Source organism: Centruroides sculpturatus, unplaced genomic scaffold, assembly GCF_000671375.1.
Source record: "Centruroides sculpturatus isolate CEXI.00-Female unplaced genomic scaffold, Cexi_2.0 scaffold257, whole genome shotgun sequence".
Taxonomy (NCBI): Eukaryota; Metazoa; Arthropoda; class Arachnida; order Scorpiones; family Buthidae; genus Centruroides; species Centruroides sculpturatus.
In genome coordinates, this window is record NW_019384389.1 from 129,118 (window position 1) to 150,365 (window position 21,248).

The 21,248-nt window shown below is 34.1% G+C and overlaps 2 protein-coding genes across 3 annotated transcripts in view; one reads left to right on the top strand and one right to left on the bottom strand.

Moving 5' to 3' along the window:
- The window catches only part of LOC111618178 (PAN2-PAN3 deadenylation complex subunit pan3-like), a 133,325-nt gene extending 128,541 nt beyond the window's left edge, over window positions 1-4,784 (top strand). The window contains exon 19 of the mRNA XM_023359642.1: window positions 2,683-4,784. Coding sequence (XP_023215410.1) covers window positions 2,683-2,835 — 153 coding nt within the window. The 3' untranslated portion in view covers window positions 2,836-4,784. The remainder of the gene's footprint in view (window positions 1-2,682) is intronic.
- A 3,625-nt stretch (window positions 4,785-8,409) lies between these two features.
- Window positions 8,410-20,956, bottom strand: LOC111618179 (fibroblast growth factor 1-like). Of its 2 annotated transcripts, none has more exons than XM_023359643.1 (4): window positions 20,715-20,956; window positions 12,976-13,195; window positions 10,432-10,535; window positions 8,410-9,349 (listed from the first exon to the last, which is right to left on the bottom strand). In XM_023359643.1, the coding sequence occupies exons 1-4, from the start codon at window positions 20,781-20,783 to the stop codon at window positions 9,152-9,154; spliced, it is 591 nt and encodes a 196-aa protein (XP_023215411.1). In that variant the 5' UTR covers window positions 20,784-20,956; the 3' UTR covers window positions 8,410-9,151. The 2 variants fall into 2 exon arrangements, with proteins under 2 accessions (XP_023215411.1, XP_023215412.1); XM_023359644.1 differs by lacking the exon at window positions 20,715-20,956 and adding an exon at window positions 14,003-14,264.
- Window positions 20,957-21,248: the final 292 nt, after the last annotated feature.

Here is a 21,248-nt window from a genome sequence, read left to right on the forward strand (position 1 = left end):
CGGAAGCAGAAGAGGAGGAGAAGCTGCCTAGTTTCGGAAGCAGAAGAGGAGGAGAAGCTCTCCAGTTCCGGAAGCAGAAGAGGAGGAGAAAGTGCCTAGTTCCGGAAGCAGAAGAGGAAGAGAAGCTCTCTAGTGCTGGAAGAAGAAACGCTTTAATGATGGAAATGTATACTAACTTAGTTTAAAACCAAGCGAAAGACTCAATAAGAGATGATTAAAGTCTGTTGTAAGATCAATAAAATCATGGCATAGAACTTAAAAATTTCCCGTGTGCTACAATGCAATAAAAACGTGATTATATCTACCAATTTAAGATAAGGATAAACAACAGGCTGTGGCCACTCTACACACTGTACAGGTTTAATATAGATTCATAATTCATCGATTAGACTTAACGCTAGTTGTACAGTTCATAGTGTCATTTCATGATTTTAAGCTTATTTTCCAAATTGTTTTCCTTTAAAAAGTAAATAAATAAGATCCTTACACTTCCATAAAGTTCGCCATTTTCGTCCATTGCTAAATAAAGCTGCGATTGGACACCTTTGATCCGGACTTCGGCGGGTCCTGGTGAAGTAATTTCCAAAATAGCTGTCAAAATTAAAAAAAAAAAAAACACTCTTAAATAAAATAAAAACCATCGAAATTATATATTTTTAGAATAAAATAATTAATTCTTAACAAATCAAACCGTAAAACGTCACAAACCGCTTACGTAAACATTTCTTTTGACATTTGTTTTATTTACAATAAACGTTCTTATTGTCAATCAAATGACGTCACACACAAAGTGTTTTCCGTTTAAACTACGTATTGTGTTCGATTTTCGGTGTAATTACTAACCAAAGTTCACCTTAACTTGGATCAAAGTATAACATCTTCCATCTTCTGAAGTTATTTTTAAATACAGGGTGGCCTAAAAGTCAGTTAACCGCCTTTTACTCTGTGTTTTGTTAGCGTGAAGAAGGAAGATAGATGGCAGGAAAACGAATGGCATAAAACATATTTTTTTGGCACCGAGCCACTTGCTCCATTTTGTCACCTTTATTATTTATAGAAACCATCGCGCGGTGTAGTACTGTAGTACATCTGTTAGTGACGTCACACGTCCGGGTGAGACACTTTGACCCCGGTTTGAACCGTCTTCTCGATTGTCATCAGTTAAACGGGAGCGAGTGGGCGTGTGACGAAGACACATCATTCATTTATCAATTACCGAATCTCCTTTTCAAGTCGCCATTTTTATTAACGTCGTCATCGAAAATTTGGCAGCCATTTTTTTTTATTTTTTTAGTTTAGGCCGCGGCGCTAACTCTAGAAGAGGATATTTCAATATAAAAGTTATTGCGCCCGGGACACTGATTTGAATTTCCCTTCCCGATAAATATCCAGTTTATTTTAATAATGACGTAAGAGATAATTATAATAATGGGCGATTATAAACGTAGAGGGTGGCCTAAAAGTCAGTTAACTATTGTAAAATGTACTTGTTGACTTATTCAAATTAGAAAGTACGCGTTACAACAGTTAAATGATTTTTGAGTCATTGTATATATATGTACTACAGTAGTACCCCCCCCCTAGAGAAGCAGAAGAGGAGGAGAAGCTGCCTAGTTTCGGAAGCAGAAGAGGAGGAGAAGCTCTCCAGTTCCGGAAGCAGAAGAGGAGGAGAAAGTGCCTAGTTCCGGAAGCAGAAGAGGAAGAGAAGCTCTCTAGTGCTGGAAGAAGAAACGCTTTAATGATGGAAATGTATACTAACTTAGTTTAAAACCAAGCGAAAGACTCAATAAGAGATGATTAAAGTCTGTTGTAAGATCAATAAAATCATGGCATAGAACTTAAAAATTTCCTGTATGCTACAATGCAATAAAAACGTGATTATATCTACCAATTTAAGATAAGGATAAACAACAGGCTGTGGCCACTCTACACACTGTACAGGTTTAATATAGATTCATAATTCATCGATTAGACTTAACGCTAGTTGTACAGTTCATAGTGTCATTTCATGATTTTAAGCTTATTTTCCAAATTGTTTTCCTTTAAAAAGTAAATAAATAAGATCCTTACACTTCCATAAAGTTCGCCATTTTCGTCCATTGCTAAATAAAGCTGCGATTGGACACCTTTGATCCGGACTTCGGCGGGTCCTGGTGAAGTAATTTCCAAAATAGCTGTCAAAATTAAAAAAAAAAAAAACACTCTTAAATAAAATAAAAACCATCGAAATTATATATTTTTAGAATAAAATAATTAATTCTTAACAAATCAAACCGTAAAACGTCACAAACCGCTTACGTAAACATTTCTTTTGACATTTGTTTTATTTACAATAAACGTTCTTATTGTCAATCAAATGACGTCACACACAAAGTGTTTTCCGTTTAAACTACGTATTGTGTTCGATTTTCGGTGTAATTACTAACCAAAGTTCACCTTAACTTGGATCAAAGTATAACATCTTCCATCTTCTGAAGTTATTTTTAAATACAGGGTGGCCTAAAAGTCAGTTAACCGCCTTTTACTCTGTGTTTTGTTAGCGTGAAGAAGGAAGANTTTCATTTATTTATATATATATATATATATATATATATATATATTCATTTTTTCCCTCAGTTTTTAGATTATATATGCAACACACTTTGGTTAAAGATGATTAATAAATTTATAAATATTTTTCAGCTTGATGCAGGTGTACAGGAGAAGATATGTCTCATGTCTAGAGACGAGCAGAATGTTTTGGTCGTTAGTTATGCAGAATTGAAACAATATTTTGAATCTTCCTTTGAGGCTCTTGCATCTACAAGTATATCTAAACAGCACGTCTCTTCCTAGCACAACGGTCGTAACGCTGCGTCGAACAGAACAAAACCAGCCCGGGACCACAATAATTGTGGCACAAACGTTGACTGCCGTTTATGCAAAAGCCTTACTGTAATGTACAGTTTTGCCAAGTTAGTTGTGAATCTTCCTTTGACTCACTTATGCTGGCCAAGACGGAAGTAAAGGACAAATAATAATAAATTAAGTGGTATATATATATTATATATATATGCATATATATATAATATATACACATACATACAATATATATATATATGTGTATATATATCTCTCTCCATGTGTATACAATTTGTATATTAATGCAGTTCATATTCTGTTTAAATTATAAAGTTGGACTGTATTATTGCAAAAGTACTTAAATTAGATATGTATGGGAACAATATTTTTATGATGCATCATTCCCTTTGTCCCATATTCCATTCCTTTTGTGCAGTGATAGGAAACATTCAAAATGTTGCCCAAAATTCCCCCAAATAAAACAAAAGAAATCATCAGCAGAAATTTGTTTCATATGAAAGGTATCTGGTGCTTTGGAGTTCCTTAAAATTTTCATTAGTAAAGTGTACAGACTTTTTATCAAGTGTTATACTGCTTTTGATGTGTTATAAAAAAAAGAACTTTTTTGAATATGTGAAGTGATTTACTAAATATATATTTATGGATGATAAATTTGGTGACGATCTAAATTCGAATAATTAATTGCTAATAATGAATTACGTATATCTCGAGTCTTTTGAGGTATATCCTATTTCTTCCTTTCAATTTCCACAGGGGAAAAAAAAAGGTATTCAGTTATATATTCTTTACTTAAAATATTGCCATTTTGATCTAGATGATAAGACAAAAATATATATTTAATTTTAAATAAAAATGCATTGTCGGTAGGAACGAAATTAATTTTCCAAAAAAATAAAATGAAATAAAAAATAAATGGTAATATTGTTTTATAGCAGCACACTAGCTGAATAATTATGTATCCACGAAAGCATGTTTTGCAGAGTTATATCTGCCATTTTAGGTAAGAATTATCTGTACCAAGTGCACATAAACATTTTTACGTATATAATGTATGTATGTATGTATATATATTATATACGCAGAAACACACAACATAATTAATGTGATTCTATAGATTTGTGTATTTTTGAGCATCATCATTCTGTCCTGATCAACATTCAGCCCAGTACCTACAGTGCATTACTATTTATAAGCGCTAGATATGTAGCTATCATTTTAGCCCAAAATTAGATGATTAAAAAAAAAAACGACAGAAAAATAGGGAAAAAATAAAAATCAGAATAGTTATTAAACAAAAATAAGCTGCTTGTGCTAAAACTTAAAATGTAGATAATATGTAGCATCCTTATAGAATTGTTAGCGAAGGGAATCTAATCATCAATGTTCTAGTAAATGTAGATTTAAAGAAAAAAAAGAAAAGAAAAGATAGTACAAAACTGCATTTGAATTTTACTTATTCCCAAAATTTCAGAGCATAAATTGATGAGTTCGACGTACAAACTCCTTAGTTTCATTTACGTTCTTCCATTATGTGAATGATGCAAATATTTCTTTATCGTGAAATGATTTAACAAACATCATCCACAATTCATGACAGCATTAATATAAAAAAAACAAAGGGAAAATTTTAAACAATAAGCCTTTAAAATCCAGTATAAAAAAACAAAATAAACAAGAAAGTTTCTTTTAAAAATCACAAATATACAAATTCATTATGATACTGTAATATCATTATAGACATGAATTATGCTCAATTATCGACTATAAGCTACTAGGTGAGAAATAAATCATAAAAAATGAACTAAGCTCATGGTGGTCATGAACATTGTGTAGATTTTTTTATACATAATGGGAGCACAATGTTTTGTACAAATGTTTGAGTGAGAAATATTTTTACTTGAATAAATAAAGTTTCCAGCAAATTTGTTTATTGTCTTTTAATTGTATTTATCCTATCATATAGACTGAATTTAATATCGTTATGACATAGTCGCCTTTTGGGCCACCCGTATTCGTTATAACTATTGTAAAGATTAACTTGATGTATTATTCTAATGCTTTATTTGAAAGAAGTCTCTCAAAGTGGTAATTATGTTCTCGATGTTTCAATGCATGCAGGAGTTTTTGCGTAACTATGCCAAATTTACTTTTTGAACGAAGGGTGCCCTTATTTTTTTCATTTCTCATCATACCGGTCGACACGCTCAGTTAAGCAATCAAAAAAGTATTTGGATCAAACGGCTTACATCTTTGTAATCGGTCTAAACGACACTTAATTATATTACTTTGGGGTTTTAAATAATTTCTAAATTACTAAATCCATTTTTATTGTCATAGATTCTTTTCAAAGAGAACATTTACTGTATACGTACTAATAGTAATTGGGTTTAATGGTAGCCAAAGTTATATATAAGGTAAAAACACAAAATGAATACCTTAACACAATTGTTTGGATGGATACTTAATAAAATCCTTGTATTAGATCTTGAGATTTAGCAGAATATGAATAACCGTTCAACAGTCTTGCTGAGTTTCTTCTTGGAAACAATGGAGAGAAACAAGTGGGTCTAGATTCTTTTGGATGATATTTTACTATTTTAAGTAATAACTTTGTGGCAGTGGAAAGAGAGTGACTACATTCACATGCATCAGGTCATTAGTTTCTGAAGTATTTTATCATTACATTTAGTCTTTCTTGGCACATCCTGTGGTTTTTGTAAATGCTGGATTTTCTGGGCATCAGACCTTGCTAAAGCTTTGTATAGTCAGTTGTAATTTTTTTTTATGATTGTTGACAATTTCTAAGTTATACCAGAAACTTTTGATGATTTCATACTGGATTCGGTACCAAAAGCGAGTTTATAGCCTAGACGAATTCGCTCACTCCAATTTTTTAAACTCATTTAACGTAGATTAGAATCTTTCCCTTTAAAGGACATGATTTTGGTTTTATCCGAATTTATACTAAGTCGCCGCAAGTCCTATTTGGAAGGGGAACAGAATGCCACAATTAGCACAGTTTATCGTGAGCAAACCATGTTTTTATTGTTTCCAACTTTTAATTATGGTGTTCATATAAATAATGAGGAACTAAAGTGGAGATGGTGGGCATCCTTGCTTTACGACTATATTTATTGTCTTCTACTCTGTAAGAAGAATATCATATTTGACTTGTGAGATTGAATATTGCAAATGTTGGAGATGTAACACCATCCTTTTGTAAAATATTAAAATTAATTCCATTAACTGGATAAAATTCTTCTTCAAAATCAACTAAAGCAGTTTATGTTTCTACGTTAACCTCTGTTTATTTTTCGGTTAGGGTTTTCATTTTGAAATATCTGTCAGCACCAATCTTCCCTTGCTGATTGCTTGTTCTTTATTAATGCAACATCTAAGATAAAGTGTTTAGCATCTATGGAAATACGATATTAAGGGCAAAGATCATGATTTATCAGACCTGGAAAAAAACACGATTATTGGCTATCGGGTCAAGAGATACCAGCATTTCTAATTGTATGCTACAGCAGTGAAGGTGTTCACAAAACTGGATGAATGGAACACTTTTGACTACCCAACATGCCAATTTTGGGGTGAATGTCAACTGTGATGGTTGGTTAGAAGTGATTGGTGTGCTGCCATTGATTGGTTGACCATCCCGATCCAAATAAAAAGTGCAGCTATCAGAAAGGTTCCTATTGTGGAGCAGATGTTGCTGCCGTCACCAAGTATCTCCAAAGCTGGACTCGCTTTTGCTCCACCAAGTGGAAGGATAGTGGCATATTTGGGGTGAAACCTTCAAGAACAGACACCACGCATACAACTGTGTCTGGGAAATGATGTCATGGCGTGGTATGCTGATACCTCTGGAGGGCAATCTGAATGCAAGTAGACCTTTACCAATTTGACCATTGACCGCGTTACCCGAGACTCCGATTTCTATCAGCAAGACAATGAATGATTCCCGAACCAATTTGGTTTTTAAAGCATCTTTATTTAATATGTGGCTTTCCCATTGAACTCGCACACTAAAATATAAAACTTATCTCTATTGAGGATACTGGAGAATAAAACAAATTCAGTATGCCTAAACGGGAAGAATTCTTTGGAACGCAGCAATTTTGTGTTAAAAAAATCCTGTCAAACCGGAAAAAATATTCGGTAGCTTGCAGGTCCGGTTTACACAAGTTTTAATGTACATGTGTCGGTGACTCTATCTACCATTTAATGCTTATTGCTGTTACAATTGAATATGCAAATTGGTTCAGGATCCAGAAGCGATAAAGACGCGGGTTATGTTTTATATTGAATGTGTGTAAACACTACTGGATTTATTAGGTCTACGTGCTATTGGGCAGTATATAGCTTAAAGTTATTTCTTTATTTTTAAGTTATCGAATTTAGTAGCAAGAAATTCGAATAGATGTTTGAAAATTTCACTGATTTCTAACAATTCATTACATAGAAATTCCGGCTTCAGACGGTATAAGTACCGTTGGAGTGAGTGGCGCGTTATCCTATTGATATAATGGGCAATCTTCTACATTTTCTTATAAAAGATATATTTCTCCCGGAGAAAAACATCTGAAGTCAACACTGTGCATGGAGCCCCTCATTCAAATTCGCTTGGCTATGATACGTCACTGGGAGTGGATGGATTTTTGAATTTCAAAAAGTATTTTTTGAGTGTAATATATTCGAATAAATTTTAATTTTATCAATAAGTCCATTTATTTATTATTATTATTATTAATAAATTAATATATTCCGTGTAAACCGGAAGTAAATATTCGGTTCATTCACGAATTATTCCCTCGGTAGTCGTTAGAGGGCGACCGTACGAACGAATTTATCAAAAAATAAAATGATGCCTAACCGTCCCGCCAGAGGGAGGGCAAGCGAGCGAAAATAAAATAATAATAATTTATTTCCTTTAAAAAACTCTTTTGTGGAATTAAAATTATAAAAAAATTAATTAGGTTTAAATTAAATATTGAATTAGGTACATTTAATGAATATATTTTTTAACTTTTTCCGTCTTGTGGGCGTTAAGAGGGACTTTATTTTTCGTTACCAGTCGTGGGTTCCTGCAGACCCACAATACAGGCGAGCGAGAGACCGAATTGTTTTTTATTCTTCTGGATTATTTGATTGTTTTAAACAATCGAATAATAATTTTTTTTACAGCCGATTGTGCCTAACAGTACCAAAAACTACCGACAGGTGGCCCCTAAACACTGGTCATGGGTTCGAGCGTCGTCAACGGGCTGGCCACGTGGTTTTACGAAATTTCTTGACGTTTGTAACACCTTTCCTGTAGAAATCGTCAACGTGTATTATACAAATAAATCAGACTAAATCAAAATCACGTGATACAATGTTGGATTCTGAATGGCAACACTGTACTTATTAAAGTACTCGAATACACAGCAATTTAATCTTTACACACACAGTTAACTGACTTTTGGTCCGTCCCGTGTTGTTAATAAATTTAAATACGTAAGTGAAACGAATGCGAAATTATTTCACAAAAAAAGGGGGCGAATGTATTGTTATATTTAAAATTTATTTATACATTCTAAACATTTGGCTGCTGTTATACTTTCATGTATTGTATTTTGTACATAAATAAATGCATTATTATTATTTCAATGTTCACAACAATAATTCGAAATTTTCATTTCAGCGGAGTATACATACGACTGCATACATAATAATTGATATTATAGACGATTTAGAAAAAATAATATATGTATATATACAAAAGAAAACATCACTAACAATAACCTTGTATAAATAAATCTTTAAATGCCATTAAAATTTTAAAATAATTTGGTAATTTCATCATTTCTTCCGGCAGGAAAGCTCGTTTATTTATATATATTTTCATTTAGAATTGCGTAAACGATGGTGATTTTTCTACAGTGTGGCCAAAAAGTCGCGTGCCAAATGGTAGTAATCATTGTTCTTATTGCTTTTCTTTACCTACAATGGCTTGGTACTGTTCTTCACAACATTCCACATGCATTCTTGCATTGTGTACAAAACTGTATCGAGTGAGCTTGCAATACTTCGAACAGGAGTGTTGTGGTGTACTGTACAACACTCCAAACACTAGTCTTAAAGTGTCTTTCTTCAGTAATTTGCAGTACATCTTCTTTCCTCATTTGTCAAGCGACGTTTTGGCCAGAAATAATACAGATATAGAGGGTATTGTGGCATGTTTTATACATAAAAATATACTGGATCTAAAGAAACAACAAGGTTTAACAGTTGGAAGATACTTTGATTATGAAGGTGGTTTTGCCTGTCGAAAAAGAAACTTTGTGGCTTTCTGTCCTTTTGCTGTCTTTTTGGCATTTTTAGGCCGTCCGGATTTATTGATTCCGACATACCAGTTTCTGTCTGCGTACTTCTTCGAGAGATAATATACATAACTGTCGTGATATTGCTCGAGAAATATCGTGTCGTCTGACTGACCGTCGGCCTGAAAATAAATTTGCTTTCTGTAAGAATAATTGTGGATTTTTAATGAAATTTAATTAAAACAATAAAAAGAAATTTAATTGATAGAAGTGTCAATTATGAAGAGGGCTGCACAAAACCAAGATATTATCTTTTATATAATTAACTACTATGAGATATAGTGTGTTCATACAGTATTAAATATTTTTCCAAAACTTTGCTGTGCTAGAAGCTCTCCAGTTCCGGGAGCAGAAGAGGAGGAGAAGCTGCCTAGTTTCGGAAGCAGAAGAGGAGGAGAAGCTGCCTAGTTTCGGAAGCAGAAGAGGAGGAGAAGCTGCCTAGTTTCGGAAGCAGAAGAGGAGGAGAAGCTGCCTAGTTTCGGAAGCAGAAGAGGAGGAGAAGCTGCCTAGTTTCGGAAGCAGAAGAGGAGGAGAAGCTGCCTAGTTTCGGAAGCAGAAGAGGAGGAGAAGCTGCCTAGTTTCGGAAGCAGAAGAGGAGGAGAAGCTGCCTAGTTTCGGAAGCAGAAGAGGAGGAGAAGCTGCCTAGTTTCGGAAGCAGAAGAGGAGGAGAAGCTGCCTAGTTTCGGAAGCAGAAGAGGAGGAGAAGCTGCCTAGTTTCGGAAGCAGAAGAGGAGGAGAAGCTGCCTAGTTTCGGAAGCAGAAGAGGAGGAGAAGCTCTCCAGTTCCGGAAGCAGAAGAGGAGGAGAAAGTGCCTAGTTCCGGAAGCAGAAGAGGAAGAGAAGCTCTCTAGTGCTGGAAGAAGAAACGCTTTAATGATGGAAATGTATACTAACTTAGTTTAAAACCAAGCGAAAGACTCAATAAGAGATGATTAAAGTCTGTTGTAAGATCAATAAAATCATGGCATAGAACTTAAAAATTTCCCGTGTGCTACAATGCAATAAAAACGTGATTATATCTACCAATTTAAGATAAGGATAAACAACAGGCTGTGGCCACTCTACACACTGTACAGGTTTAATATAGATTCATAATTCATCGATTAGACTTAACGCTAGTTGTACAGTTCATAGTGTCATTTCATGATTTTAAGCTTATTTTCCAAATTGTTTTCCTTTAAAAAGTAAATAAATAAGATCCTTACACTTCCATAAAGTTCGCCATTTTCGTCCATTGCTAAATAAAGCTGCGATTGGACACCTTTGATCCGGACTTCGGCGGGTCCTGGTGAAGTAATTTCCAAAATAGCTGTCAAAATTAAAAAAAAAAAAAACACTCTTAAATAAAATAAAAACCATCGAAATTATATATTTTTAGAATAAAATAATTAATTCTTAACAAATCAAACCGTAAAACGTCACAAACCGCTTACGTAAACATTTCTTTTGACATTTGTTTTATTTACAATAAACGTTCTTATTGTCAATCAAATGACGTCACACACAAAGTGTTTTCCGTTTAAACTACGTATTGTGTTCGATTTTCGGTGTAATTACTAACCAAAGTTCGCCTTAACTTGGATCAAAGTATAACATCTTCCATCTTCTGAAGTTATTTTAAATACAGGGTGGCCTAAAAGTCAGTTAACCGCCTTTTACTCTGTGTTTTGTTAGCGTGAAGAAGGAAGATAGATGGCAGGAAAACGAATGGCATAAAACATATTTTTTTGGCACCGAGCCACTTGCTCCATTTTGTCACCTTTATTATTTATAGAAACCATCGCGCGGTGTAGTACTGTAGTACATCTGTTAGTGACGTCACACGTCCGGGTGAGACACTTTGACCCCGGTTTGAACCGTCTTCTCGATTGTCATCAGTTAAACGGGAGCGAGTGGGCGTGTGACGAAGACACATCATTCATTTATCAATTACCGAATCTCCTTTTCAAGTCGCCATTTTTATTAACGTCGTCATCGAAAATTTGGCAGCCATTTTTTTTTATTTTTTTAGTTTAGGCCGCGGCGCTAACTCTAGAAGAGGATATTTCAATATAAAAGTTATTGCGCCCGGGACACTGATTTGAATTTCCCTTCCCGATAAATATCCAGTTTATTTTAATAATGACGTAAGAGATAATTATAATAATGGGCGATTATAAACGTAGAGGGTGGCCTAAAAGTCAGTTAACTATTGTAAAATGTACTAGTTGACTTATTCAAATTAGAAAGTACGCGTTACAACAGTTAAATGATTTTTGAGTCATTGTATATATATGTACTACAGTAGTACCCCCCCCCTATAACACTGTTGATAATTCCGTGTTATATGAATTCCGTGTTGTACGAGTCACTTAGATTTTACAAATACGTGAGCCGTTCACAGCCCTGCACACGTATTTGTAAAATCTAAGTGATTCGTACAACATGGAATTCATATAACACGGAATTAACAAGTGTTATAGGAGGGTCTACTTGAGTACTGTAAATGTACACTTTAAGCTTTAACAACTCCTGTGTCTTTTGTCAAAAATTTCTGAAATTTTGCAGGGAGGTTTGCGCATTAGGGGAATCGTTGATATTAAATTTTGGTGGTTAAAGGTCGAGGGGGTGAGGAGATAGAGGGTGTCACGTGTCATATATGGATTAGTGTCGGGTCTGACTTAATTCGTTATTAGCATTTGCAGTTTCCTATAAAACTAATTTCTTTTTCTCTCTCTATCTGTAACACCTCTGTAAAGTGGACACGTTACAGTGTCCACCTTACAGAGGTTTTACTGTAATTTCAAATGAATTAAAGCTTTTATTACCACTCACTCGATTATTTTAATGCATATTTTAAACACAACCATCTTTTGTAGTTACGTACAAATTTTAATTTTTTTTAAACGTCCGCTTTATAAGGTCGTCCGCAATAGAGAGGTGTCCGCCTTAAACAGGTTTTACAGTATTTTTAAGCGGAAATAATAGTTTAATACCATACAATTCTTACTCGATGTGGTTAAGATTTCCTTCCATTTAACGACCTTGTAGAATTTACTAATTCCATAATAGAACACGTAAATAGATTTATGTGTGTTCTAATTAATTCCGAATAGGCGTGTAGTTAAAACGAAGCACGCCAACTCGTTCGGAGTTCTGAATTCCTTAAGTGGTCCAATTAAGGTCAATTAAAAACGATATTTCTCCAAATTCTTAATTGTATTAATGCCCACATCACACTGTACACGTAGGCAATTCCAAGTATAAGTAGTGTATTTGAATTATTTATATGGGGTGAATTGATTTCGATTAATACGAAGGATAACGTAGGCGATGGAGAAAAAGGAAAAGAATGAGGAACTCCATTTTAATTTTATTATACAATAAAACCTCTTTAAGACGGACACCCCAAAACTGTTTATTTTTCTTTTTAAAGGAGGAGACAGAAAGACAATGGCTGTAAGATTTAACTGTATGGGAAATATACCAAATACAGTACTATTTTAAAAAATCCAGCAACGAGTTGCTTGACTTTCCCGGCGACATTATGCTATTTTATTTACTAATTGTTATAAAATAGTAAGGTTAAAACTAGCCAAATCGAAAAAGATATTCGGTTTACACAGGTTTTACTGTAAAATTCCAGTTTATAAATAACAGATGAAAAGAAACTTGTAAAACTTTTATTGCTTCCTGTTCATCATCAATGTTTGTTATATATCTTTAAATAGAACAGTTTAAATTATAAAAGAAAACACGTGTAAACTTACCCCACTTGCTGTAATGTTCTTGAGTGCCTATAACTGTTCCATTGGTCTCTATAGTCAGGTTAAAACCATTAGAGTAGAGCTGCTTGATCGGTCCGAGATAAGGAGGTAGCTGATCTTCGTTCTCTAAAGGAAAGAGGGGTGGTATGGGTATATCAATCGGTGTCTCGTTAGTTGTACCTTCGTTCCCCTCTATGTCGGACGACCCTGCCATATCTTTTGGCTAAAAATATTTGATAAAGAGAGAACACATCAATTTTTATATGTAAATCTTACACAATTTACGTTGTAAAATTGATAATTTTAATGAAAATATATACGATAACAACTCGTACCGTAAGATCTGTGGGATATTTCGTACGGTAAAACCTGTGTAAGACGATCTCGCGAGGTTTTTTTTCCGATTTGGCATGTTTCTTTCAATTAAAAAATGGATTTTTAAATGTGCTTTTCATAAGTCTTCAGATTAGTTCGGGAGTTATTAAGGGAATGGGGCCATATCTCCCGAACCAGTGACCCGATTTTGCTGAAAATTTCTAGAATTATCCCACCCTAATACACAAAACTACCTGTAAAATTTCAGAAATTTTCGACGAAAAACACAGGAGTTATTAAGCTCGAAAGTGGGTACATAACATACAGGAAGACCCCAACTTTTTTGAATTTCTCGACACTTGAAAGTCCCCCGAATCCAAAAATATAAAAATCTCGATGGGTTTTTGAACCACTCGCCATCACTTTCCCTATATTATACGTAAAAAACCGGGAAAGTAAAAGAGTTTAGCGCCCCTTTAAAACAGGTTCAATGTCCATTGAACCCGTTTAACTTACACTAAAAATTAGGAACAACTTTCTGTGTTAATCTCACATACATTCGCGCTTTAGTTAATCATTTTTAAGGATAAATGCACAATTAATTAACACCCAAATCGGCATAAAAGCGGGAGAGGGGGAAAGGGACTAAAACCGGGAACAATGCCAAATAGGTTAATTGTGTTACAAAGTATTAATATTTTTTAAAAAAACGCACCTGTTAACCCACTTTTGATCGACGACAATTGACCTTAACACTAAAAACTCTCACACGATAGAGATTTAAATGGCTCCAGAACTCAATTAATGACGTTTAGACGGGTGTTCTGCTTGTGTGGCCAGCGTGGTTAACACCGGAAACCGCCAAAGATTGTGGGAAGTTACGGGCGGTGATGTCATCCGGGTGACGAAACCTTATCGAGTGTAATGCCGAGAAGCGTAACTCGCGTTAATTCGAGGGAACGTAGCGATATAATGGGAGTATCAAGAATGGGATGCTTACCATCTCGAAAAATGGAGTGTCTATCTGTCAGACAGTGGCTATCGATCGTGGTTAAATGACGCCAGAGATATTATATCCGTCTGCCACTTTGTCGGCATCTTCTCGAATAATTCGAGGTTATGTACAAAGTTACGATTTCGTGATAACGTTATCTGTCTGTCCACTTTGTTTCTATACGAACAATAAAGCGCGTGAGGTATGTGTCCGATGTAACTGCATTTAAAACTTAGTTTATGAAAATAAACACCAGTTAAAGATCTTTCTGCTTTGTCCTTTTTAGAAGGGTGGAGAGATTTTTAAAGTTTTAAATAACGTTTCACCCGATTTTACGTTTTAATCGTTCCCTCTCTTGTATGAAATTCGATACTACGCTGTTTTTAAGCCTTTAATACCTCGTATTAGTGGACAAAATGTAGACCAAAAATCTTTATTATAGAACGTTTAGTGTTCGAAATTCAAAGACGAGAAGGGACCGAACCCGCGCCTTTCGGGAGTGGAGAAAATGTCGTTTTTTTGCACTGCGACACCGTATAAAAAATACTGTGGTGGTCCCCACCCCAACCACCACTAAAGCCCATCCCTCTTTTTTGTGTTTTGCTGTTCCATTATTGTAAAAACCCTGGTCAATCCATGCACGTTTTAGCTACTAAAACTTTCTTCCAAACACGTCCCCACCCCCGAAAAGCCCGGTCACCTGCAGCCAATTATAAAAGACAAAAGTAAAATGAAAATAGGAAGCTTGTTTTCACTAATGTAATTCTTTGGTTGAACACATTTGACAGGACAAGATGTGAATTAGGTCAAGCATCTCTTCTTCTTCATTTCTCTTTCTTTCATTGCACATATGGAGTTTATATTTTCAATATAATTTATTCTATGTTATCGTCTTCTTTCATTAATTCCTTTTAGTTTATACAGAATGCTTCTTTGTCACCAATTTTGACAGATGAAGCTCACAAACAAGTGATAAAAGTAATTAACTTCGAGTAAAGATAATCTTTTCTATGAAAATCCTTTATTCTCAAGCCCACACTGGACTTGAATCCACTCGAGGCCCGAACCCACGACTAATTCTACCAGTAGGAGACTTGGTCCTGGGTTCGGGCCTGACCAACGAGTTTTTAACACGTAAATAGGGAATTTCGACCCACTCGAGATAAGATACGTGACCCCTATATATCTCCACATCCCCTTGACCTTTAACCACCAAAATTTAATAGCATTAATGCCTGTTATATACAAGTTACAGTGCCAAATTTCGTTACTTAATCTTTACTATGTCCTGAGATATTAAGGGAAATAGATACCCTCACACAGATTTTATCCCATTCTTTTGAAATTTATTACAGTATTTTGTTTGGCAATATTCATGATGCCCACTCATTATGGGCATTATATGGGACACATATGGGCATTACGGGCATTGTGATTAATGTGGGCATTATTTATAATGCCCGAACATCTACTCCAAATTTAACATCATCATTTACGAGAGAGTAAATGAGAGAGGAGGGTTGTTGAATTTTCAAGTTTCTATTGTAAAAGTGCAGCGATGCGATACAAGGAAACGTTAATCGTGACCTAAAATACAGTTTGGTTTATCCTTATTTTTAAAATATTACAAAATACAAATATTTATATAGAATTTTATATAAATAGTAGTAGTAGTCTTCAATAAATTACTATTTGTTGTACACAAGAACCTCCAGAATTTCTAAGAGAGTATCCAGATGAACCCCTCATTATATTAATTACTGGTATACTGGGAGCCTCATAAAGATAGATTGTCCAGGATACTCTTGATGGAAGCCTCATAAAGGTAAATGGGAGCCTCATAAAGGTATATTGTTGCTCTTTGAAAGACTGCTGTACAAGAATTTAGTTGACCCCCCCTATAACACTGTTGATTATTCCGTTTTATATGAATTCCATGTTGTACGAGTCATTTAGATTTTACAAATACGTGAGCCGTGTACAGCCCGGCACGCGTATTTGTAAAATCTAAGTGACTCGTACAACATGGAATTCATATAAAACGGAATAATCAACAGTGTTATAGGAGGGGTCGACTGTACTATAAATATTTGTATTTTGTAATATTTAAAATTGCTAAACTTATATTAAATTACTTTTATTATTAATAAAACATAATTTAATATCATTCTATGAATTTTTTTCTTAAATTTTTAGACAAGTGCAAGCATTAAGTTCTGATATTCTTAGTAAGTTACAAGTGAGCCGAAGTTAAAAGTATACTATTTAAAGACCGATAAAATGAACTGATAAATACATTCTTTACTTATAAAATTACTATCTAAAGTGTTTCGGAGGGTATTTATTATGGTAAAATTTCTTCTTTTCACGTCTTTACACGGTAAAACCTGTGTAAATATTAATAGAGGGGTGCCCATTTTTCTCCCCTTTAGGTAGGTTTCTTTTTAATATTTATTTACCTTTATACCAGAACATAACACGATTTAGTCTGAAAATCTTGACTTTATATTGAAAACTAACCCCTATTTAGGTGTTACAAACAGCTTGGCTGTAGAGGCTCGAACCCACGACCGATTGTGTACGTGGTCGTTTATATACTAGCCAATTGTTGGACAGGTAAAGTGTATTAATATATAACGAAATAAACTTCGAAACGAAATAAAAATAATGTAAATATAATGCCATTATTCAAGAGTTTATATTTGATTATTTTTTTTAATGGGGGATGATTAATTAATGCTGGAAAAAAAACATTAAGTAATGCAAGCTGTTTTTACGCTTCGATTACACTTGTTACTTGTTAGCTGAAGATGCCAACAAACAATATTAATTATAATTACGATTGAATGCGTGTTTACCACGTTAGAATGTTAGAATTTCATGCAATAGTAAGCATTATCTTAATTCATTTTTTGCTTAAAAGATCGTTATAAAACACACACAGGCACACAAGTAACACAAGTAGCTACTTGTATTAGAATAAAATATCCTAATTATTACAATTGTATATTAATTTTTATATGAAAAACTAAGGCATACAACTGTTTGGAATGTTTGACTGTACCTAAGAAACCTCCAAATAGTCGACAACAAAGCGGTTTTATCAATTAATTAAAGGTATAAACAGTACAGAAATACAAGGTTAAGTTCAAGACAATGGCATCCTTAGTTTAAAAAAAAAATGGAGTAAAAATGTTAATATAAAGCACGATACTTAAATTAAATACAGTAAATGATGAATGAGGTGTTACTGATCTCACTTAAAAATCTTTTCCATATTGCCGGATGTACAGTACAGTTCCATCCGAAAGACCATAACGAATGGCACAGTTAGCGTTAATGTCTAATTCTCAGCACAAATCTATTACTTCTGCCTTTAATATCGTTTATAATCGCTATAATAATCTTAATTACCTTTACGCAGGTGTATTAACTTCTGTTAAATTCAATTAAATATTCAATTTAATTAGTTTTATCATATTTTCTGCAGCCTTAAAAATTACAATTCTTTATAAATTTGTCTGACCAAAAACATATAGAAATGTTTGTTTGTATACGGCAATACGGGAGGACTTTCTAAAGGAAATTGGCACCTTTTTAAGTGTTACAAAAGTGAAGATAACCGGAAATCCCCCGTTGATGAGGTGAGAACCCACGCGCAATGGTTTTTATCCACTGGGCCTTTGTTGGATTCCGATTTACAGCTGTAATTAATAAAAACGTACGGCTTATTAGTCTATTGTCTACTTCTATTAGTATCCACGTATCTCTTCTATGGATAATGAATGAGATCCTATGCAAGAAACACGTCACACATCAAATAGCATAGTGCCATTATCTTCAATCAACTAATGGAAGATTCTTCTTTGAATAGATCGTCAGCACGCAATTTAATAGTCTGATGAGTGTTCCTGGATGCCTGAAGAGCATCCATGACTGTATTATGAAGTTTAGTAACAGCAACATAATGATTTGGAGCTTCTTAGGACCGTAAGTTGTTTAGGACAGCACCACGAATGCTGGTTATGCACGTTACATAATGTACTCAATGTACTGTACATTCTTTGGGTATTCTTTTAACAATTATTTCTTGAAATTTACATGTTAAATTACTTCAAGGAACATCTTCGTCCTTAATTCTTACATTCTTTACATTCTTTAAATATAATATCAAATTTAAAATGTTTATTTTAACTTGACATATTTCTTGTAAGAGGTAATTAAATACGAAGCTATTTTAAACCGAAAATAGCATTTTTAACATGTTTTTACAAAGTTTGTTTTTATATGCGAGGGAATAAATATTTAAATGAGACCTTGATCCCGATTTACAAGACATTTTTAGTGGCATCCTTCGATTCTCTAAACTTGACTTTCGACTACTTTTTCACCTTAATAAATCAATTTTATGAGAAATTCTTCTTTATTAAACAATTAAACAACACTTCTAGTGTTTCCAGCCTTGTTTTTTAAAGCATATTTCCTTCTAGTTCGATGTAAATTACAATATCAAGTGGCCTATCCAATTGAAATTCTGAATATGCCAATACAATAAACCATTTTATTCGCTTTATACGGGTGTGTCATTAGGTATTTTACCAGTGTCCCGAACACAGAGATTTCCTCGTCATTTATAAAATATAATAAGGCATATCTTCGTTCAATCCTCTTTATTGTATTAAGGAATAACACGCAACACGAGGTACCACCGAACGTTACGTTATTTTATTAATTAATTACATGTATAAAGTGACATAAAAGTTACGGTTCACTATACGGCACTTCTATTACCCGAGGTTTATTTACGTAATGTTTTTGCAAGCACTCCCACCCCCTTGTAACGCTTCGTAATGATTACCTACATACCCACCCACCCGCACGTACAGTGGGGGTGGGTGGGTATGCAGGTAATCGTTACGAATACGTTTAAAGCTGTGTATGACTCTTATCGTTAGTTAACCTCACGCTAAGAACCATACACTTCCTATCAGAAAGTAATTTCTCATTGGTTTTATAGTGGAAACTAAAACGCAATTACTTCTATTATAGAAAACACTAAGATATTGTTATTTATCACGTAGAACGAGTATGAATTTCTTCTCTACGTGATACTTTAACATATATTTCCATATCTTTTAATTAGGAGTTCCGACAGACTGAATATGTGAAACTATATTTAAGAATTATACAATAAAACCTGTGTAAAGCGGAATCTCATGGGTACTGGATTTTTTTCCGTTTTGGACAGGTTTTACTGTATATACTTTCTTATATTGGTAATGTAAAGTCTGTATATATGTTCTATACAAGTAAAAACATATATAAGTATGTAAGTAGGAGCAAGGGACACGTGGCACGGTATTATTTAACTGATTAATAACAGTTAGATCATAAAAGTATTGTAATTATTTGCTATTTTCTTCTATAATCTCATCGTCTAAACACAATTGTTGACGTACAATACAATTTTTGTCTTTCATATGTAATGAGAGTTATATAAATAGATATATTTTATCAGACAATTTATGCAGTAACAATGCTTAAATGACGCCAGCACGTTTCATGTTTAAAGGTTATAAAAGGTCAATTGTCATTGAAAACAAGACAATGTTATGTATTGTCACTAACTGATACGATATTTTGGAATTTTCTAAGTTTTTCGCTGTTAAATTCACTAAAATTTATACGTAAATAGCGGTGTTACCAGCGTTACTCGGGCTTTTCGGGGGTGGAATTGGGATAGGGTCTTAGTATTTACAATAATAAAGCTTTGGGTGGGTGAAAAAAATACTATAAAGGGTAATTGGGGGACCCTCGTAGTGTTTTTTCTATGGTGTCGCAGAATACTCATACCAATTTACTACAGAACTGTATACCTAACAAACATACATGTGTAAGCTATAAAGTGTTAAATACAGTCGACCCCCTATAACACTGTTGATAATTCCATTTTATATGAATTCCATGCTATACGAGTCACTTAGATTTTACAAATACGTGAGCCGTTTACAACCCGGCACACGTATTCGTAAAATCTAAGTGACTCGTATAGCATGGAATTCATATAAAACGGAATTATCAACAGTGTTATAGGGGGTCGACTGTACTTCTTTGGGAGATTTATTTACAATTATTTTATGATTTACATCTTTTAAATAGGACTAAATTGGGAGGTGCCATAACTTAATTTTAAGTAACTATTTTTAGAATCGATTCCAACGCATAATAAACTGGTTCTTTCAAAACAACTAATCCTACGTAAATTAACACAGTACATATCATCTCTTTATATAAAATTCAACATTTTCGCCCCCGAAATAACGCAGAATACGAGGATTTAACACAGTAAATAATGAGATAATTACGTTTTAAATCCTGGCATGGGAATAACGAATTAAATAGAATTAATAGCGTTTAAGTTTTAATGACTTACCTCGCGAGCATCTTTAGTTTTCTTGCCCAAGCAAGGGCAAGGGCAACGACATCCTATGTAATTCCCCATACCGTAGTCAAGCGAGAAGCGATCATTAAAAATTCAAAAAGTCGTCGCAGCGACTAATACGATACTTCTCCGCCGGCATTATAACCGGCGACGAACGTCAACATACTTTTATAAACAAGTGAAATCGTCACCGATGTATCGCTAATTCTCATAGAACTCTCTTTTAACGCTTCGCGACTCCCAACCGCCGATGACGGCGTTCTCTGGTGTCAAAAATTACAAGCTTGAAGTGGTAACGGGAAGCGATTTCCATCGCGTTTTTAATCGCTAAAACTCTTAAAAAATTTTATTGTTTATAGGAAAAATTACTTAAAATACCAATTAAAAATAATAATAATAATAATAATAATAATCCGTTTATTCCCGGAATTAAACCGTAATTTCGAATTAATTATCTAAAGAACGTTTTTGATGTGTCGTATACGCGACAAGTGCGACGATCGCCGGCGACGAGTAGGAGTCGCG